Genomic DNA, 18359 nt, shown 5'->3' on the forward strand with positions numbered 1-18359 from the left:
GTATCTCTCATGGAAAAGTAAAATAGTTTTGCATGACTTCATTTTACATTTTTTAAAAAATTTTTGTATTAGTGCTTGTTTTGTCTGCATGTGTGTGTCTTGTATCTTGTCTGTGCTTAGTGTCAGCAGAGGCCAGAAGAGGGCATCAGATCCTCTGAGACTGGAGTTACAGCCAGAAGAACCTGGGTCCTCTGGAAGAGTGGGCAATGCTCTTAACCCATAGGCCATCTCTCTAGTCCCCCTTTTGCATTTTGAAGGGATAAAGATTAGCATGTTCAGTCAAAAACTCAAGAAAAAAAATGTGTTTATGATTTTGGTCCATAGACAATACAAGTAAAACACAATTTTTACAGTCATATTCCTGTTTGTTTTCCTGACTTTAGCTTCTTCCTTGGAGCTATCCCAAGCCTGTATGTAGTAGCAGGCCAGCTTTTGGGGTAGAAACAGGGACAGTGGACTTAGAGGATTAAATTGACTAGCTGTCTTCCCCATTAGAGAAGGTGCAGAAGATAGCTGCCATGTCTTCCTGTGGCTAAGCTCTAGATCTCTTTGTCTCAGGCACTAGGGAACTTGCCCGAAGACTCTTGGAAATTTGGCTTTCTCTTTACATAGAAGGAAATTGAAGTGAACATGGGGAACTGGAGCACCAAGCTGCCATCCCACTGGGACAGGTGGCTGCAGCAAATGACTTCTTTATCTTTGCAGTTGGGCTGAGCTTTTGTGGAAAGCTGTGATCCCCTCAGGGGACTGATATCAGTTTGAGTAATTAACTCATGATTATGCAAAGATAATTTATCTAGCCCCTTTGTTTTTCTCTTCCCTTTTCATCGCCTTGGGCTACTCATTTCTTATTACTGTCTTCCCCATGTTAAGACTGGGGTAATGGGAATGGCAGGCAATAAAAAAGGAGCCCAACTGTTTTGCCCATTTTACTTTCATTAGCAATTTTGTTTAAAAAGAAAAGATATTAAACAATATGTTTGGGCAACATTTTTACTTTCTATTAAGATTACACATATAAGAATTTTGCAAAATAGTTTCTCAGTCATCCGAGAGCCATCTGGATTGAGTTAATCAACTCGTATACTTGTAGTAAATCAGAATAATTTATAATAACAGCCTTTGTAGCAAGTGAAATTTTTTTCTCATACATTCACACATGATCCTGGCAACAGTGCCTACTCTAGGGTAGCGGGTTTATTAACTACTTGTTAAATATTAGATGTGCGTGTAAGACTCCTGCAAATGAGTAGCGCTGATTTTATCAACACTCTTTCACAGTGCGGCGGACTGGGCTTCAGTTTTCATTTGTAGGTAAAGACCATCCAAACACCAAGTTCTTCCCACCAGCCCGTTAGCCAAAGAGAAGTGGAACAAGTGCATTCTCTGTCAGTTAGTACCAAGAGTTTTAGTTGGTCATGGGAAGGCTCTTGGGGGGGAGGCAAATGGCCTATTTTGTGACAACCTAGGAGTCTGTAGCTTCTTATTCAACTAGAATAAGTCCTGAAGCTAGCTCATGCATTCATTGGTATTGCACACAATCCTTCCACTTGAATTCCAGAAAAAAACAAGCCATAATAGAAATGAGTGTTTTGAGGAGCTGGTGATTACTATTCTAAGGTCACTTTAATACTTCTTTATCCGCTACTGAGAACCTCTCCTTGTAAAGTATTGGCAAGACCCATCTTGTTTCTTTCTTTTTTCCCTACTTCTATTTAAAAGTAGGTTTTGATTAAAAGAAAGAAATTAATAGGATGTTAGTTCTTTCAGTAATATTTATTGACCTCTTGCTTTGTGTCAGATATTACAAAGGTTCTGGGAGTCTGGAATGCAAAGGAAGACACATATGTTTCTCTTGGAGAGATTACATTCTAGTGGGAGAACAGAAATAACAAACACACTGAATAAGTGATCTTTTTGATCTTACAAGGCAGTGCAGGTGTGTCCAGAGTGTAGTGGTCTCAAGCTGACCTGACCAAGGGATAGGTATTTGGGTGAGAGTGCAGGGAGACTGGGGGTGTCTGAAGTGTCTGCCTCTTCTTCAGCAAGCCTTGTTTTTCCTCTCTGGCTTAACATCTGACGAGTGGTGTCTTCTTCTGTCATTCCCTCTTCTTCTTGGTCCTGATAGAATATAAACTCTGTGAAGTCAAGGCTGTTTTGTTATGTTCTTTCTTCTTTTTGTATTCTTGGGTGAGAGACTATGCAAGAATAAATACTCGTTGGATTAAAAAATGAATGCATTTTGTAAGGGTTGTGAGGTCAGACCTCACTGACATCTGGGTAGGGTGTGATGAGAACATCTTGTGTAGTAAGTCTTTCTCTGTACCACTAGCTCCCAAATAATGACACCGAGACTAATTATTAATTATGAAAGCTTGGCCTTAGCTTAGGCTTGTCCCATTAGCTTTTATAACTTAAATTAACTCATTTAATTTAATCTATGTTCTGTTGTGTGGCATCCTTTCGTACTTTTTATGCTGTTTTCTCTAAGTCTGGCTTGCAACCCTGACTGTCTTCCTCTCCGAATTCTCTCTGTTCCCAGAACTTCCACTTTAACCTCTTCCTGCCTAGCCATTGGCCATTTAGCTCTTTAGTAAGCCAACCACAGTGACATGTCTTCACACAGTGTAAAGGAATATTGTGCAGCAGTTGTGTGACTGTCTTACCCAGCATAGTTCACAGGAGAGCTATATAGCTAAGGGGTGTAAACAGACGAGGAAGAGGAGTTAGCAGTGAGCTCAAAGGGCAAGTCACAAGCCATGTTCATGGCAGCGTGGTGGCCATTGTAAGGACTAAGGAAGATAGGCTGTTGGAAGGTTGGAAACATAGAGGGATGCTTGTCATTCTAGTTACTGTTCTGAGAATAGGCAGAAATGGGAAAGCCAGGCAAGGGGCATTGATAAAATCTAGACAAGAGCTGATTGTGGCTAGGGTAGGTTCAAAGTGATAGAGATGATGGATAGTGGTCAAGATCTGGGTTTGGATAATATTTTGGGCGGGAAGCCACCAAGTTTTGCCAGTGGGTTGGATATTGGATGTGAGAAATGTAAAGATTTTTAGAAGGAGCAGTATGGAGGGTATGTCACTAGGTTTGATAGGAAGAAAGAGAGTACACTGGTCCTGTGCTGCCTCTTAAATACCCCCAATAAAATGTCAAGTTCCAGCGAAAGTTATAGATGCAAGCTCCAGACTACACATATAAACAAGGAGGTGTGGACACCTACAAAGCTGACTCACAGTCTGGCTGTAAGACGAGACCAGTAGAGAACAAGTGTGGACTCCAAGGACTAAGCCTTCGGCTGTGTCCGTGCTTATTGCTCAGTGATAGAAAAAAACAGTGACGGGGACTGACAGTTCGGCAAGTGATTGGCCAGTGAATATTCTCTGACAGTGTCCTAGGGAAAGATGATTGGCACAGGGAGACTGATAATACGTATTATTCCTGATAATGAGGACTGAGCACTGAGTATGGCATGGTATGAGCAGTTTGGAAGTTGCCTGACATATAGTTTTAGAAAATGGTGAGATGTAAAATCAGGGCTGAAGTGACTGCAAAAGCAAAGGAATTAGAGACTGTGACTGTGGGCATGTTTGGGAATTTCGATTATCCACAAGGGCAGGGATTGACACTATCCAGGCAGGAAGGGGTACTGGGTTAAATAAAAGGTTTTTTTAAGGTAGAAGAAATTATAGTGTGTTTGATGCTAATAGAAATGTGCCAGCTGAGAAAATAAAGTTGATAATATAGAAGAAATAGGGGGCAATGTAGAGTGCAGTGTTCTTGAATAGCAAGTTTATATCCCAAACTAAAGGAATTAGACTGTAAAATAAGTAACCATTTGCTGGTTGTTATTATTAAATAAATGCATATGTCGTCATGGGAAGAGTTAGCTTGGGGTCAGCTGGTTTTAATAGTGGCTAACTAATTGAGCACTGTCGTGTCCTCTAACGGTGATGGCAAATGCATAACTCCATCTACTAGCACGTGAACAGGGCATGCGAGTAATGGCATAAAACTTTTTCCTGTAGTGGTTTGACAACTTCACAATGAAAATAGATTGTTTCTTAGAAGGAGAAGACAAAAATAATTCAGAGTGTTTCTTAGAAGCAGGAGACAAAAATCATTCCATTTTCAAAGACAAATGAGGTGGTGTTTGTTTTCCTGCCACTTTTCTAGAATGTTCATCTGTTATAGGTCTTAGGGGTTGGGTATTCTAATTTTTCTCTCTATTTTTCAGGCTGGAGTGAGGCAGCTTTATGTACAGATTGACTTTGCAGCGATGTAGTCAATGAAAAGAAATTGTTTGAGGACCAAAATTTTCCAGTACTGTACAGTCCAAAGCATTGTACTACCCAGTGCTCGAAAGGAGAGACGTCGTCACCACAGCTCGGAAGCACCAAGCAGTGCAGGTAGAGCCAGGTGTGCCGGGGACCACAGCCGGATCTGCACAGACTGTGGCCTTGTGTGCTCTTCCCGCCAAGCCATTCTGATTACCAAGGTTTCTGGGTTTGTTCTAGGGTGTTGGGTTGTCTTTTTTTTTTAAATTTTTTTCTGGGGGTTCTTGCTGATCACCTTCAGCCCATCCTATCATCAGACCCAGCTAGTGAGAAATTCAGACCATGGGCTGCCAATCTTCTGAATGTCTTCACTAAAGCTGCTGGAAACCACTGCTTTTATTCCCACAAAACCAGTGTCGTTTTTACAAAAAGAAGTCAGTTTTCTATGTGATGTCACAGCTGTTGACGTTCTTCACTGTAATCATATGTTTGTAAAATTGTTTGTACCTTGCAAACTTATGAACCAAACCATATTGGGTTTTCAAAGTGCCTTTGTATCCAAAAATATATTTGCCAGCATAGAAATGTAAATGTACCATCAAAGGTCATATCTATGTTTTTTTAAATGGATATCCTGTAATTTGTACAAAATAAGACTTGCTAGTAACATATATAATTGTCTTTTGTGTATCTCCAGCATAGGTTTAAGTATATTAAATTTGTCTTATGAGAAAGGACATTATTTTGCTTTATAAAAAATTCAATGATCAGATTAAGATACTTTGTAGACTATTTTCAAAAGTGCAAATACATTAGAAAACCTCATTTAGACTGAAAAATCTGCTCCATTACGGAGTCTGTAAAACCTTCACCTGTCCATGCTAAACCTTCCAGTAGCTCCCTTGTCATTTCTATAGATTCTGTTAATGATGGGAAAAGCACCACAGAGTTGGCAGAAATAACTGTGACAGTGACATTTTACATCTTTATATTCTTTTCAGGTGCCAAGTCGTCCATTTTCTTTTTTTGGTTTTGTTTGCACAAATACAAGTTTCTTCCAGGAATTCTAGGACAGCATTTTATTGAGTGTGAGCTGCTATCACTGTGGAGCAGATGTGGGGATGTAGAATTCTTTCTAAAATGGGTGTCTTACAAATAGTTGATTTTCTAGGTCTTGGGTGTGTGAAGAATAAAATTGTGATGCGCATGACACACGCCTTTAATCCCAGCACTCCGGAGGCAGAGGCGGGCAGATCTCTGGGCTCCAGGGCAGTCTGGGCTCCAGGGCAGTCTGGGCTCTGTAGAGAGACCCTGTCTTAAGTTACAAAGAAACTGCAATTGGAGGTGACAGGGACTTAACACTCAAGTGTTCTTGGTGTTTTCTGAAGAGATGCTGTTTGGGTGAACATTTTCTCACCGTGCTTCATTTATCCCTACAAATATCCCCTTTATTTTAAATAAGTTGATATTGTTAGCAAAATTTTAAAAACCTTGAAAAGCAAAAATTAAGAGTGTAGATCAGTGACAGATGCTTTATCAGTAAGGTGGCAGGATTCACTGGTGATTTTTACCCGAGTTTTTGGGTACGTTTGGTCCTGCTTCTAATCTATATTTTATGAGCTGTTCTATATTAGGAGTGCTATACCATCTCAACTGCAGCAGAACACCACCCAATGTGGTGCCCTTTGTGTAAATCGAGTGCTGATCTCAAACCCTCTTTGTTGTAAAGCTAAGACTCCCTGCAGTAGATTGTGTTTGGTTGAAGCAGATATGGTCTTCCAGGAGGGATTGTACCAGTGGAAACACCCTGGTCCTCGGCTGCTTTTTCATTTCCGTTCTGAGTACGTGAGTCTGACAGACCCGGGGATAGTCTGTGGGTTGGGGCATGCCACTGGACATGACAGGTCTAGACAAAGGCACAGATCAGCTGGGAGCCTTTACATCTGATCCTAGTGACTCTGTCACACTGCATGCTCAGAGTCTACTTTGCTGGTCATAAGATTTGCCAGATCTGCCTTTTCCGCTGGGTCCTTAATTCCAAGTGAAGTTTGTGTCATTCTGTTTAACTAGACCCTCAGTTCACCCATCCATGAATGTTGCTTTTTTTCCTTTGATGAGGCATAGAATATGCTTGATGTGAAACAAATTTTGCACTTTGTTCAAAGAGCTTGCCAGCTCCTAACTTTTAGCAGGTTGGCATTTACATTTTTGCTTAAGTAAATGTTGGCATACCCATGTGTACAAAAAAAAATGTGAACAGAAACAACTTTTCATAGAAAGAAAGCTTGTCTTTTAGTGTTCTTGATACAGACATAATTCTAACCAGTGGTTCCATTAAGAAATACTACCTTGTTATGGTAATAAAATCAATTCAGAAGACTCCTACCATTAGGCTAATATTCTTAAAAAAAAAAAGCCAATCTGAGTGTAAATTTGCCAATCTATGAATAACCAAAGTTTTTTCTCTGAATAGCAAACCCATTTGTTCAGGGAAAGTTTACCTTACCAGACAAACATCACCAACTAGGTGTATTTTAAAAATTCATTGTATTACTTGATGAAGAACTTGACCGAAGCTCAGCGTCCTCATATTGAAAGTTTTTCCCCACATCTTTCTGAATGACAGTATCTAGTTATGTGTAGGCTGGTGTTCCTCTACTGTCACGCACCCCTCTGGTAGTGGAGGCACAAGGTCATGCCAACAATGTCATTGTGATTTCCCTTTATCTAGGTTCTTCAAAGCCTACACATAATGTACTGATAACCAAAATACTGTGACTTTTGTGTACCTCTCTAGAGCAGCCAAATCAGTAACCTGCAACGGAGCTGATAGAACTCTCGTGTTTTTACAGACAGTAACGTGGGAGCCACCCTGGTGTAGAACACTGGGATTTAAGAGTAGCGTATTACTTACCATAGACTTTGACACCTAAGCAGAGACTGTGCCGGGAACAGTCTGGTTCTACCTCTCTCATTTTCAGATGAGAAGCCTGAGGTCCAGAAAAGCTGTCATTTCCTTACGATTACAGGGATAAGTGGTGGCGAAGCCAGTGCTCAAATGCGATTGTCCGATGCCAAGTCAGGAGTTCTTAACGCCGTATTGTGCAGCTTCCTCTGCGTCATTGCCTTTCTGTAAATGTGACTAAGCATGGCTTGTGAATAAAGAGCTCCGACTTCTAGCTTTGGTACACGAAGGCACTTTATAAATGGAATGTCGTCTCAGTTTTAATCCATAATTGTGAAGTTTAGATTATTTCCACAGCATTTGTTGCAGAATAAATTATAATAACTATGTTTTATTCTTTCAAAACCAGCTCTTGACTTGGAAAATGATGTGAGTGAATTTTTATTAATTTCCCAAGACTCAGTCCAGTCTAATGCTGGCTTCCTTTCCTACTTTTGCTTATATACTGCATACTGGTTCCTTTAAGGCGCAGGCTGATTCAGAGGTCATGTCATTTCATCCCTGCCTGCCATGTTCTTTTTCAGTCCCTGGAGAGTGTTTTTACTTTAAAAAAAAAATTCTCAGAACTGTGAAAATGGGGGGCAGTAAATGTATGGAACACATCTTTTACTTCAGTCAGGTAAAGTTCTGAAATCTTAATCAGAACTGCAAATATTAGGCCACTCTTCATAAATATACTACCTTGGCCAAGTTAAGGTCTTTTGTTTGTTTGTTTTTCTACAAAGAGTCACCATTGTTGAAACACATTACTTTCTAATTCTCTGAAGAACATTCAGTAAACATTCTATGAAAGACTCTCAAGATACGTTTTACAGAGGCCGCTGTAATGATTCGGATCTCTACCACGGAGTCAAGACAAACAGTGAAAACTGAGTATCAAGGAAAGTGTTTGCAGGTTATAGCAGAGAGGGGTAACTCTATTTAAAGGCCAACTGGGCAGGGCTTTTTTTGATGAGGTAATCTTTGGTTTATATTTAGCCTAACTGCAGGTAACACAGAAAACAAGGTAGATAATCTCTGCTAAATATTTCTGTATCCAGGTACTTGACGGCTTTTGTGTTCTCACATTTAATCCTCACATTTTTTAAAAGAGAATTTTGTATGATTTTATGATTGATGGCATCTTAAAATCTAGTCCATGATTCTCATAGCAGGAGGAAGAGTCCTTATCTGGGGAGAAGTCTGGGTATAGCAGCAACTCGAGTCTCTCCTGATGACAATTTTTATAAGACCCAAGAAGTGAACACCCGAGGTGCCGTTGCTATGGGAACATTTGCAAACTGCCTCCAGCCCGTTTCTTCCTGTGCTCTGTATATTTACTTCATAACTTGGCCTCAGGTCCAAAACCATGCTGGGAAAAATGGCGCTAGAACTCCTTAAGTCCATTTAAAAAGCAATTAGGAGAAAGCTGCATTGGAAGTCATGGCGGAGGTGTTCACTGACATCCTCTGTGTTGTCATGAAGAGTGCCTACCCTAAAGATCATCCCTGGGGAATTGTCTGCCAAAAGCACAGATCAATTTTCAGAGGATTAAGTAGTATCTGACTTACACACTGCATTTTACACAAGCCTTTTCAATATAAAAAGTCTGTTTCATAAATAGAAGCCTATACCTCTACCACAGCTTTGAATACGAATTGGTAATTTTGACCGTGATGTTGGAAAGCATAAAAAACCAAAAAGAAGTCTTGTATATCCTTTCTACTTCGACTCAGTGGGTTTATGCTTACAGGCTCATGAAATATTTAGTTACCAGTGACTCTTGGCAGACTGTAGCAGACACGAACGAGGGACAGGAGGAAGCTGAAACTCGCTGCAGGAAACATCCCAGGAGTTCCGGTATTTTTGTCCAGCCTGGATCTCTATTCATTCTGTCCATTTCTTCCCAGAAGGCCTGTGAGTTGCTCAATCTCAGTTTTCTACTTTCCATGTTGTTGAGGGATTTGGCAGAACCGAGACTGTGCCTTGGCCATCTGGGCTGCACAGCCTTGCTCCGGACTGTGTCACCTCCCATGGTTTGGTGGAGAATTGCCATATCTTTTAAGGACTGTCTACTGCCCCCCAAATAGTTTGTCATCCAAAACTTTTTCAGTGATATCTCTTGGAGGTGTTTCTAATAAAAACACCATATGTATTAAATAATGTAAATGTCCCTAGAATACACTTACATTTTAGTCTTATTTCTCTTCGGTTTTGTGTGTGTGTGTGTGTGTGTGTGTGTGTGTGTGTGTGTGTGTGTGTGTGTATTTTCTCCCCTAATTTGGAAACAATGTGACTGAGAATTTGCCAGCTCTCGTCTCCATATATTCTGAAGGTGCCCACTCTGAACCTTCCTGCCCTTGATGGTTTTAAACATGGCCAGTTCTGGATTTGGGGGTGATTCCTTTGGGAAAGATGGTAGCATCAAACCATTCTAACAGTGTTTACATACAAGGCTGGGTAGGAATGTCACAGATGAGCAAGCTGGAAGGTGTGAAAATGCCGCGGTGAGCGATGAGGGCTTGCCCAAGTGCCCCACCACGGAGCCACGATGTCGCTTTCCCGTTGTCTACATGCGCACATTCACGTATTTTGTTTAACTGCGATGTATTTTAAAATGATCATAAGCATCTGTGTTGGAAATTGTTTTTAATTAAATTTCTGTTTAAAAGTCTCCCTGAGTCATGTCTCTGAGTCGAATGGAGCAGAAAGAACACTCGCAGAATCTGCAGAGCTCTAATGCTAAGGTGCTGACCCAGAGCCTCTTCCTGCACACCCTCCCTTTAGTTGGAATCTCATCATAGTGTTTTCCTGACTTCCACCAGGTTTTTCTCACCTCATTCTCTGAATGACCTCCTCTCTCATGAAGCTGACCTAGCCTGCATCCCCCTTCCAAAGCCTTCTCGTCAGCAGCAATTCCTTTGTAAAATATTTTTTGCCAGGTATGGTGGTGTACACTCAGAAGGAGGCAAAGGCAGGAGGATCTCCTTGAGGTTGAGGCCAGTCCAATCTACAGAGTGAGTTCCAGGGTAGTTGGGGCTACAAATTAAGACCCTGTCTCTAAATATTCTTAAAATGAAAAAAAAAAGTTCCAGAAAAATTTTATACCATCTTGTCAAAGACATTCTTTTGTTCATTGCTGCCTTTCTACTTGTTTTGGTTTTTCCTTAGAAATGATCATTATTGTTTTGTTTTAAACTCTTAGTCTACATTTATGTTTAGATTTTTTGGGGGGAGGTGTACATTCCTGGTATATAATGTTGACAAGCTACCTATCACTCAACACAACTTCCTATAAACTTTTTTCTTTTTGGATTTTGTTTTTTGTTTGTTTGTTTTTGTTTTTTTTTTTCTTTTTGAGAAGGTGGCTGTCCTGGAACTCACTATGCAGACCAGGCTGGCCTCAAACTCACATGGATCCAGCTGCCTCTGCCTCCTGAATGCACCAGGCCCAGCTAAAGGTTTATGTATTTTGTGCACACAAGTACTTTGTCTACACACCAGAAGGGGGCACTGGACCGCACTATAGATGGTTGTAAGGTACAGTGTGGTTGCTGGGATTTGAACTCAGGACTGCTAAAAGAGTTGAGCAGCTGGCCAGCACTCTTGACCACTAAGCCGTCTCTCCAATCCCTTTGAAAACTCTTAAATGCTTGTTTTCTTCCTTATTTTGGTCATATTCCTCAGTGAAGCAATAAGCACTCTTTGCATCTAGACTGGAGGCACAACAGAGATGAAGAACCAGACACGTTAATGGATGTGGACAGAAGGGTAGCAGTTTACTAGTTTGCATTCTATGTCAAGGAAGAAAAGAAAATTAACAGCACTTTGGCGGTTCATTTGAACATTGTCAGTTTCTGTAACCTATCTCCGAGGTTTGAAGTCTACCACTGGGGCTAGAGAGATGTTCAGTGGCTAAGAGCACTGGATGCTCTTTTAAAGCATCCATGTTCAAATTCCCAGCAGCTTACAACCATATATAACGTTAGTCCCAGGGGAACTGGTGCTCTCTCCTGGCCTCCATGGGGACTGCATGCATGTGGTACACATGCATACAAGAAAACAACCAGACACATTAAGGCCTTCCATCCCAGCAGAGGCAGGCGGATCTCTGAGTTTGAGGCTAGCCTGGTCTACAAGAGCTAGTTCCAGGATGGCCAGAGCTGTTACACAGAGAAACCCTGTCCCGAAAAAACAAACAAGCAACAACAACACAAACAAACAAAACCCAAACTTATTTTTTAGGTCTACCATGAAACTCATGCTTGACTGTGTTACCAACATTTAAATAGACAGTTTAACTATATTTGCTAGGTTCCTAAAACCAAGAAGAGCCTGATGAGGTATTGCTAGATTGCATACCGTCCAGCACAGAAGGCAATCAAAATTTATTGGAAAAAAAAAAGAAAAAGAAAAAAAGCTGGAGAGATGGCTCAGTGGCTAAGAGGTTTGCTGAACAAGCATGACGTCATGAGTTCAGATCCCAGCATCCATGTAAAAACCTGGACATGGCTTTACAAGTTAGCCCAACTGAGGAACATCACTGGAATTTACTGACCACCAACCCAGCTTCAAGTTGAGTGAGAAACTCTCAAAGGAATAAGCCAGAAATGCCAGTGTTCTCTTCTGGCTTCCACATGTGTGTGTATATACCTTTTATATACACGTACATACAGATACCCAACACACATAAAAAATGTGCTGTTAGTGGGAAATTTAAATCTTTGAAAATAGTACTGTAGGAATTACTAAGTTCAACCTTATTTCCTTTTGTAGGCCAGCTACTGCTAAACTGAAAAGATTAAAAATTAGACAATACAAAGCTAAAGACATTCCAAACAGCAGTTCCTGAAATTGGCAAGGAAGAGTCTCTTTAAAGTATAACACTTTATAAACAGACTCATATTTCCATGTAAGCATAGTTGTAGCTTCATAGCAATTATAATTTTGTTAACTTTTAGAAATGTGACCGTCTAAAATGACAAGTACAATAGAGACTATCTTATAGCCTTTGCTTGTCCTCGCCCTAGGCACTGAGTTAGCTCATCATGTTTTAGCTTTACAGGAATTCTGTACGTCATGCTACTTCCCTTCGAGTAGAAATTAGTATAGAGGTCATATTGGCTTAGGCAGGCTCCAAAAGGTAAAGTTACCACATCTCCAGTCCTGTCAGCTTAAGGAGACTTGTCGGAGGCGGTCCTGTGGAGACAGCCAGCAGCTACGGAAACCAACAGAGGCTTCTTCAGCAGAGAGGACAGATTTTTCTGATTGGAAAAGTTATGGCTTCAGAAAAACAGAGCAAATTTCTCTTTCTCTTCCACATGGGTGAGGATGAAGTCCCACTCGGGAAAGTAAAGGTTCCTGGCCAGAGGATGAATTTGGAGCCCAGAGAACTGGTGTAGGGGAAAGACTGAGGGACACAGAAGCCCAGGAGAACCTTAGAATTAACTTTATGAACCCCAAAGATCACTTTCAAATCATTATTGCTTTGTGGTTGATACCATTCAGCAAACCAAAAAGCCCTCTAACTTCCCACACTGAGCAGGACAGACTACACAGGGTTGACCTGTGTCTCTGACCAGTCCACGGACAAGACAGACTATCAGTCACACTCTGCCCTTCACCACGTTGCTTGCTTCTGAGAACAGAAAGGCTGGCCTCACTGTAGAATTTTAGAAGACTTGGGATCTCATGTATGATACTCAGAATGTCCATGTTAAATTCCAGGTGAGTTGACCAAGCAGCGCAATATCAACACTGGAGTAACCTCATAAAGACCTTGAAGTAGCCACTGTAAAAATGCACAATCACACAATCAAAAATAATCTTCCAACAAAGGCTAATGTAAGAAATTGGGGATTAGAGCCGGAGATGGCTCAGTGGCTAAGAGCTACTGTTTTTGAAAGGACCCAGGACTGGTTCCCATGTGATGGCGTCACATGTTTTGTTAACTCTAGTTCCAGGGAATCCAATATTTTTTTTTCTGTCCTGTGGTCTCCTGCATATATACAGTGCACATAAACTCACATAGTTGTACACATAAACTTACATACACATAAAATAATTAACCTTTAAAAATGGACATTTAGGACCATAACCAAAATTATAAAGGCACACAAAATGAACTCAATAGCAGTACAGAGGAAGAGAGAGGTCAATAACCTTGAAGACAGATCAGGGAAAGTCACTTACTCAGCACACAAAACATTCAAGAATGAAACAACAGGAGCCGGGCGGTGGTGGCGCACGCCTTTAATCCCAGCACTCGGGAGGCAGAGGCAGGCGGATCTCTGTGAGTTCGAGACCAGCCTGGTCTACAAGAGCTAGTTCCAGGACAGGCTCCAAAACCACAGAGAAACCCTGTCTCGAAAAACCACAAAAAAAAAAAAAAAAGAAAGAAAAAAAAAGAATGAAACAACAGGAATAGAACAGAGCTCAGAGACTTGTGGGTCAAAAACTGCTGCTCTCATTATCAGATTCATCAGAGAGCAAACAAAGAGGCTAACACATTTAGTGAAAAAAATATTTGGAGAATGGCTGTGTGCCTCCCACATTTGATGACACAAGCCTATAGATTTAAGAAGATGATTACATCCCAAATGGGATAAAGCCCAAAATATACACACTGTATGGAGGACTTTCCATCAAAATCTCACAGGCATCATTGCAAGTACCGATATCACATATGTGAAACAGCAAAGAGCTAGAAAACACATAATGTTGAAGAGAACATAAAGGAAACACACTACCTCTTGAGATTTGACACAAACCGAAGAAATCAAAGAGTGTGACATTGTGCTGCTTGTCTCAACAAAGGCCAGCGGGAGTGCAGAGATTGGTTTAAGTTGCACTTTACTAGAGAATCCGTGATCTGAGGTGGCAGCAAATAAACAACCTTTAAATGAACCACCTTACATCTTGTCTTGAGCTCGCAGTGTTTGGGGATGGGAGACAGAACCAATCACCCCACAGCTGTCTCGCAGGAGACAAGCAATAAGTACTCCCATCCAGTACCGTGAGAACGCAAACCAGACGTGCCAGTTTGGAAGTTATTCTAGCAGAGCGAAGGAAGTCACTCCTGTCACCACTGGCATATGCAATGTAAGGGGAAGAGGTTTACTTTGGGCTAGGTATACAGTCCATCATGGTGTGGGCAGCACTGTAGCAGAACCAGCTCCTTGCCGGCAGGAGCATGAGGATGGTTACTCACTTCTTAGTGGACTGGGGAGAAAGGAAAATGCTGACCCTTTTCCCCTTTTTGTTTCCCCTGAACTCAAGTCTATGGGATGGTACTGCCCATATTCAGGGTAGAACTTCCTCACTGGACCTTCTGGAAATACCCTCTCAGACACACCCAAAAGTGTGCCTCACTGATATTTTAGTCATTTCTTGTTTGCTTAATTTTTGTTTTTCGAGACAAGGGTTTCTCTGTTTAACAGCCCTAGCTGTCCTGGATCTAGCTCTTGTAGACCAGGCTGGCCTTGAGCTCACAGAGATTCACCTGCCTCTGCCTCCCAAGAGCTGGGATTAAAAGTGTGTGCCACCACTGCCTGGCTATTCTAGGCATCTCTCAATGCAACCAGGCTGGTAATCAAAATCAAATACCACAAGCAATTAAAATGTATTTATTTTTTCAGAATTTCATGTATGAGGACAATGTATTTGATCACATTTGACTTCCACTATCCACCTTCAACTCCTTGTGAATATTTCCCACATCCCCTTTCCAACTCATCATTTTCAAAAAAACAACAACTCAGACACAGTCCAATTCGTGCTGCTTGTATACACATGGGTGTGTCATTCCTATTGGAGCATGGGCAACTCACCAGGAATACACTCCTAGTGGCCCATAACTATCAATAATATCTTAAGCTAGGGTTTCGGCTTGTGTGCCCCTCCCCCCATCCATGTTGGAAGATCAACTGGCTTGATCTTGTGCAAACAAACAATCACAGCTACCACAAACTCATGGGTGCAACGGTCATGTCCAAAACAGTTTGATTCTGGTTGTTTCCCATCTCTGGCTCTTAGAATCTCTCGTGTCCCCTCTTTCTCTATGTTCCCTGCGCCCTGGCAAGGAGGAGATGTCCCATTTATGGCTGAGTGCTCCACATATGCTTGTCTTTGCCTTTGACCAGTATTGAATCCCTCTATTAAGGAACTTTTCTCTGATGAGAACGGAGAGTTACACTTGTCTATGGGCGTAGAAATACCTATTTCGATGGCAATTTGATACTGTGACCATTTAGCAAAATAATAGTAATAGCTTCATCCATGAAGTATATGTGTTTCCCAGCCTCGAGTTCTTAGTGCAGATTTACAGTATAAGATAAGAATTTCTTCCTGTAGAGCAGGCCTAAATCCAATCAGAAAGTCGTTGTTTATCTGTAGAACATTCATGCCACTATTGCAACCAGAAACATACCTTGCTAGGCTAGTTAACAGGCAATGTCTTATGGAAGGAAAGGTACTCCTACCTATGAACCAGAAACCCCATTCACGGGTGTCTATTCTAGAACCACACAAAAGCCTGCATGTTAAATGCTTTAGCAATTTTCATTATTACTAAAAAGTAGCATGTAGAACTCGAATATGTTTTAGATGATCAGCGGATAAACAAACTGCAGGCTCTCCATACAAGTGAACTGGTGAAAAGGAATAAACTCATGATACCTGGAACAGTTTGTGTGACTCTCTAGAACGCCATGCTTATGGAATTCCCCTCCCCTCCATTCTTAAAAAGACAAAACTATTGAAAAGGAACAGATCACTGGCTTCACAGAATTACTGATGAGGTAGAAGGGTAAATGGGCAGAGGAAAGGAATTCTTCAGGAATCAAATCTTCTGCCATAGCACTGCAGAATCAAAAGTTAATTGAGACCAAACACCATGACATCACAACCCATCAAAGAGTTAAAAACTACTAAGTAAACTCCAAATGTATATTCCTTTCTAGTATCTCCATTTTAATCTTGGGATTTCAGTAGTCTGCAACACAAATCCTCTCTTCATACTGATGAGAAGAGTTTTCATTTTATGATTTCATTTATATTGAGGTTAAATTACATACAGGTTTGCCAGGTGGAGCAATAATAAATAAACCTAAATCTTAATTTCAAACTACATTTGGTGGGCCCCAATCCTCCTTGTTAGCTTTTTCAACTAATTTTGGTTTTTATCAGTTTTAACTGACAGGTGTGGGTTTTCTACTTATTTTGCTTATAATTCATTGAGCATGTGGGATCAATCAATGTACTGCCCAATCTATTTCCTAAATGAGGAAAGTTTGGCTGTCATTTCCATTTTTTAAAACTGCCCTATTTCTCTTCTGGAGCACGGTTAATAAAAACCCAGAGACAGATAGTGGGGTTCAACCTGAAGACGAGAAAAGCAAAACAGCCAGCCCCTGGCTCGTACCTCTACCTCAGTCTGAAATGGTGATCCTGCCTCCAGGAATCTCAGAACTGTCTCCTCCTGTCTTATATTCCTCTCTAGCACTGGGATTAAAGGCGTGCACCACTAACCACCCAGTATCTATGGCAAACAAGTGTAGCTACTGGGATTAAAGGTGTGACCACTGCCTGATCTGTAAGGCTGACCAGTGGGGCTCTTTTACTTTCTGATCTCAGGCAAGCTTTACTTATTAAAATATAAATGAAATATCACTATAGGCTTCTTCTTCTTCTTCTTCTTCTTCTTCTTCTTCTTCTTCTTCTTCTTCTTCTTCTTCTTCTTCTTCTTCTTCTTCTTCTTCTTCTCCTTCCTCCTCCTCCTCCTCCTCCTCCTCCTCCTCCTCCTCCTCCTCCTCCTCCTCCTCCTCCTCCTCCTCCTCCTTCTTCTTCTTTGAGAATCTACTTACATGCTTTTCAAAACTGCTTGATATTGGAGCTGGTGAGATGCCTCAGCAGGGAAAAGTGCTTGCTATCAAACCTAACAACCTGAGTTCATTGGCTATAACTTCCCACTTCCACAAACAGTCCTCTTGTCTCCAAGCAAGCATTGGCAACTCGTGTGTGTGTATTTGTGTGCACATGCATGCAGTCTCTTTTCTTCATATGAAGTGTAGAAATTTTAGAAACTACTTGATGTAGCCCCCATATTATGATTCTGATGATCTTTCCCCTTCAGTCTTCTTCCTTAGGATGGACAATGTCTCTTCCTCTGTACTTTGCCCAATTTGGTTCTTCCTTTTTGGTTTCCATCTCCTGGATGACAGTACTCATTATATTCATTCATTATATGCACCTCTGTCTCTCATCCATGCCCAGTTCTAAAATGCCCATCTTTTATATCTACTAATTCTAAAGTCTAGACTATGCTGACCTCTTATCCAAGCATTCCTCTTTTCTAATCATAAAGCCATGCCTCATGTTGTGAACTATAGCCACTGTTGATATTACACTAATTTTTTCACCATATTCTGAACCATCTTAAGCTTTGTTCTAACAGGCATTAAACTACTTTCTAGTCACGTTTATCGCATGTAGGCCCAACTTTACATTTTATGAAACGCTTTGTCCTTAGTTTAGTCCCTGGTCTTTACTAGTACATGACCATTCTGGGCTTCTGATAAGCAAGTCTGCATATTTACCACACCCTTCTAACTTGTCAGAATTCAAACCTGACTGTCTTCTCTTGCAATAGAGAGCAAAGTCTTTTTTTTGGGGGGGGGGGGGAGGGCTTGGCCTGGCTTTTCACCTGGATCCTTGGATCTTTCTATACATACAAACAATAAGGAATGAGCTGAGAATTTAGGACACACCAATCATTTACTATAGAGCATCTGAATTTGCTTCCGTTTCCAGCTCCCTTTGGAGCCTACAGTTCTACCGACTAACCATCTCATGCCAGTCCAACACTATCTTTGCTGAACTGAAGTCTGGGAATATCTCGGCAGGAAAAGGTACACAGGCAGAATTCTCAGCCTGCTCCGTGACTCCCAGTATCTTTCAACAACCATGCACTGTAACAGTTAGAACTGGAGGGTGTGAGCTTTTCAACTACAAAACCCAGAACCGTTAGTTTACCATCTCCGAAGAAAACAAGCTAGAACGGACGTAAGGTACCCCGCACCTAGCGCTAGGCTTCCAGCTGCCCATGGCCACACTGGATTTTCATGTGAGTGCTGGGGAT

General features: G+C 41.2%; 1 protein-coding gene across 1 annotated transcript in view; it reads left to right on the forward strand.

Moving 5' to 3' along the window:
• The window catches only part of Slc30a7 (solute carrier family 30 member 7), a 64133-nt gene extending 56676 nt beyond the window's left edge, over positions 1-7457 (forward strand). The window contains exon 11 of the mRNA XM_075981545.1: positions 4239-7457. Coding sequence (XP_075837660.1) covers positions 4239-4286 — 48 coding nt within the window. The 3' untranslated portion in view covers positions 4287-7457. The remainder of the gene's footprint in view (positions 1-4238) is intronic.
• The last annotated feature ends 10902 nt before the right edge of the window (positions 7458-18359 follow it).

The sequence above is a fragment of the Microtus pennsylvanicus genome, chromosome 7 (genome assembly GCF_037038515.1).
Source record: "Microtus pennsylvanicus isolate mMicPen1 chromosome 7, mMicPen1.hap1, whole genome shotgun sequence".
Taxonomy (NCBI): Eukaryota; Metazoa; Chordata; class Mammalia; order Rodentia; family Cricetidae; genus Microtus; species Microtus pennsylvanicus.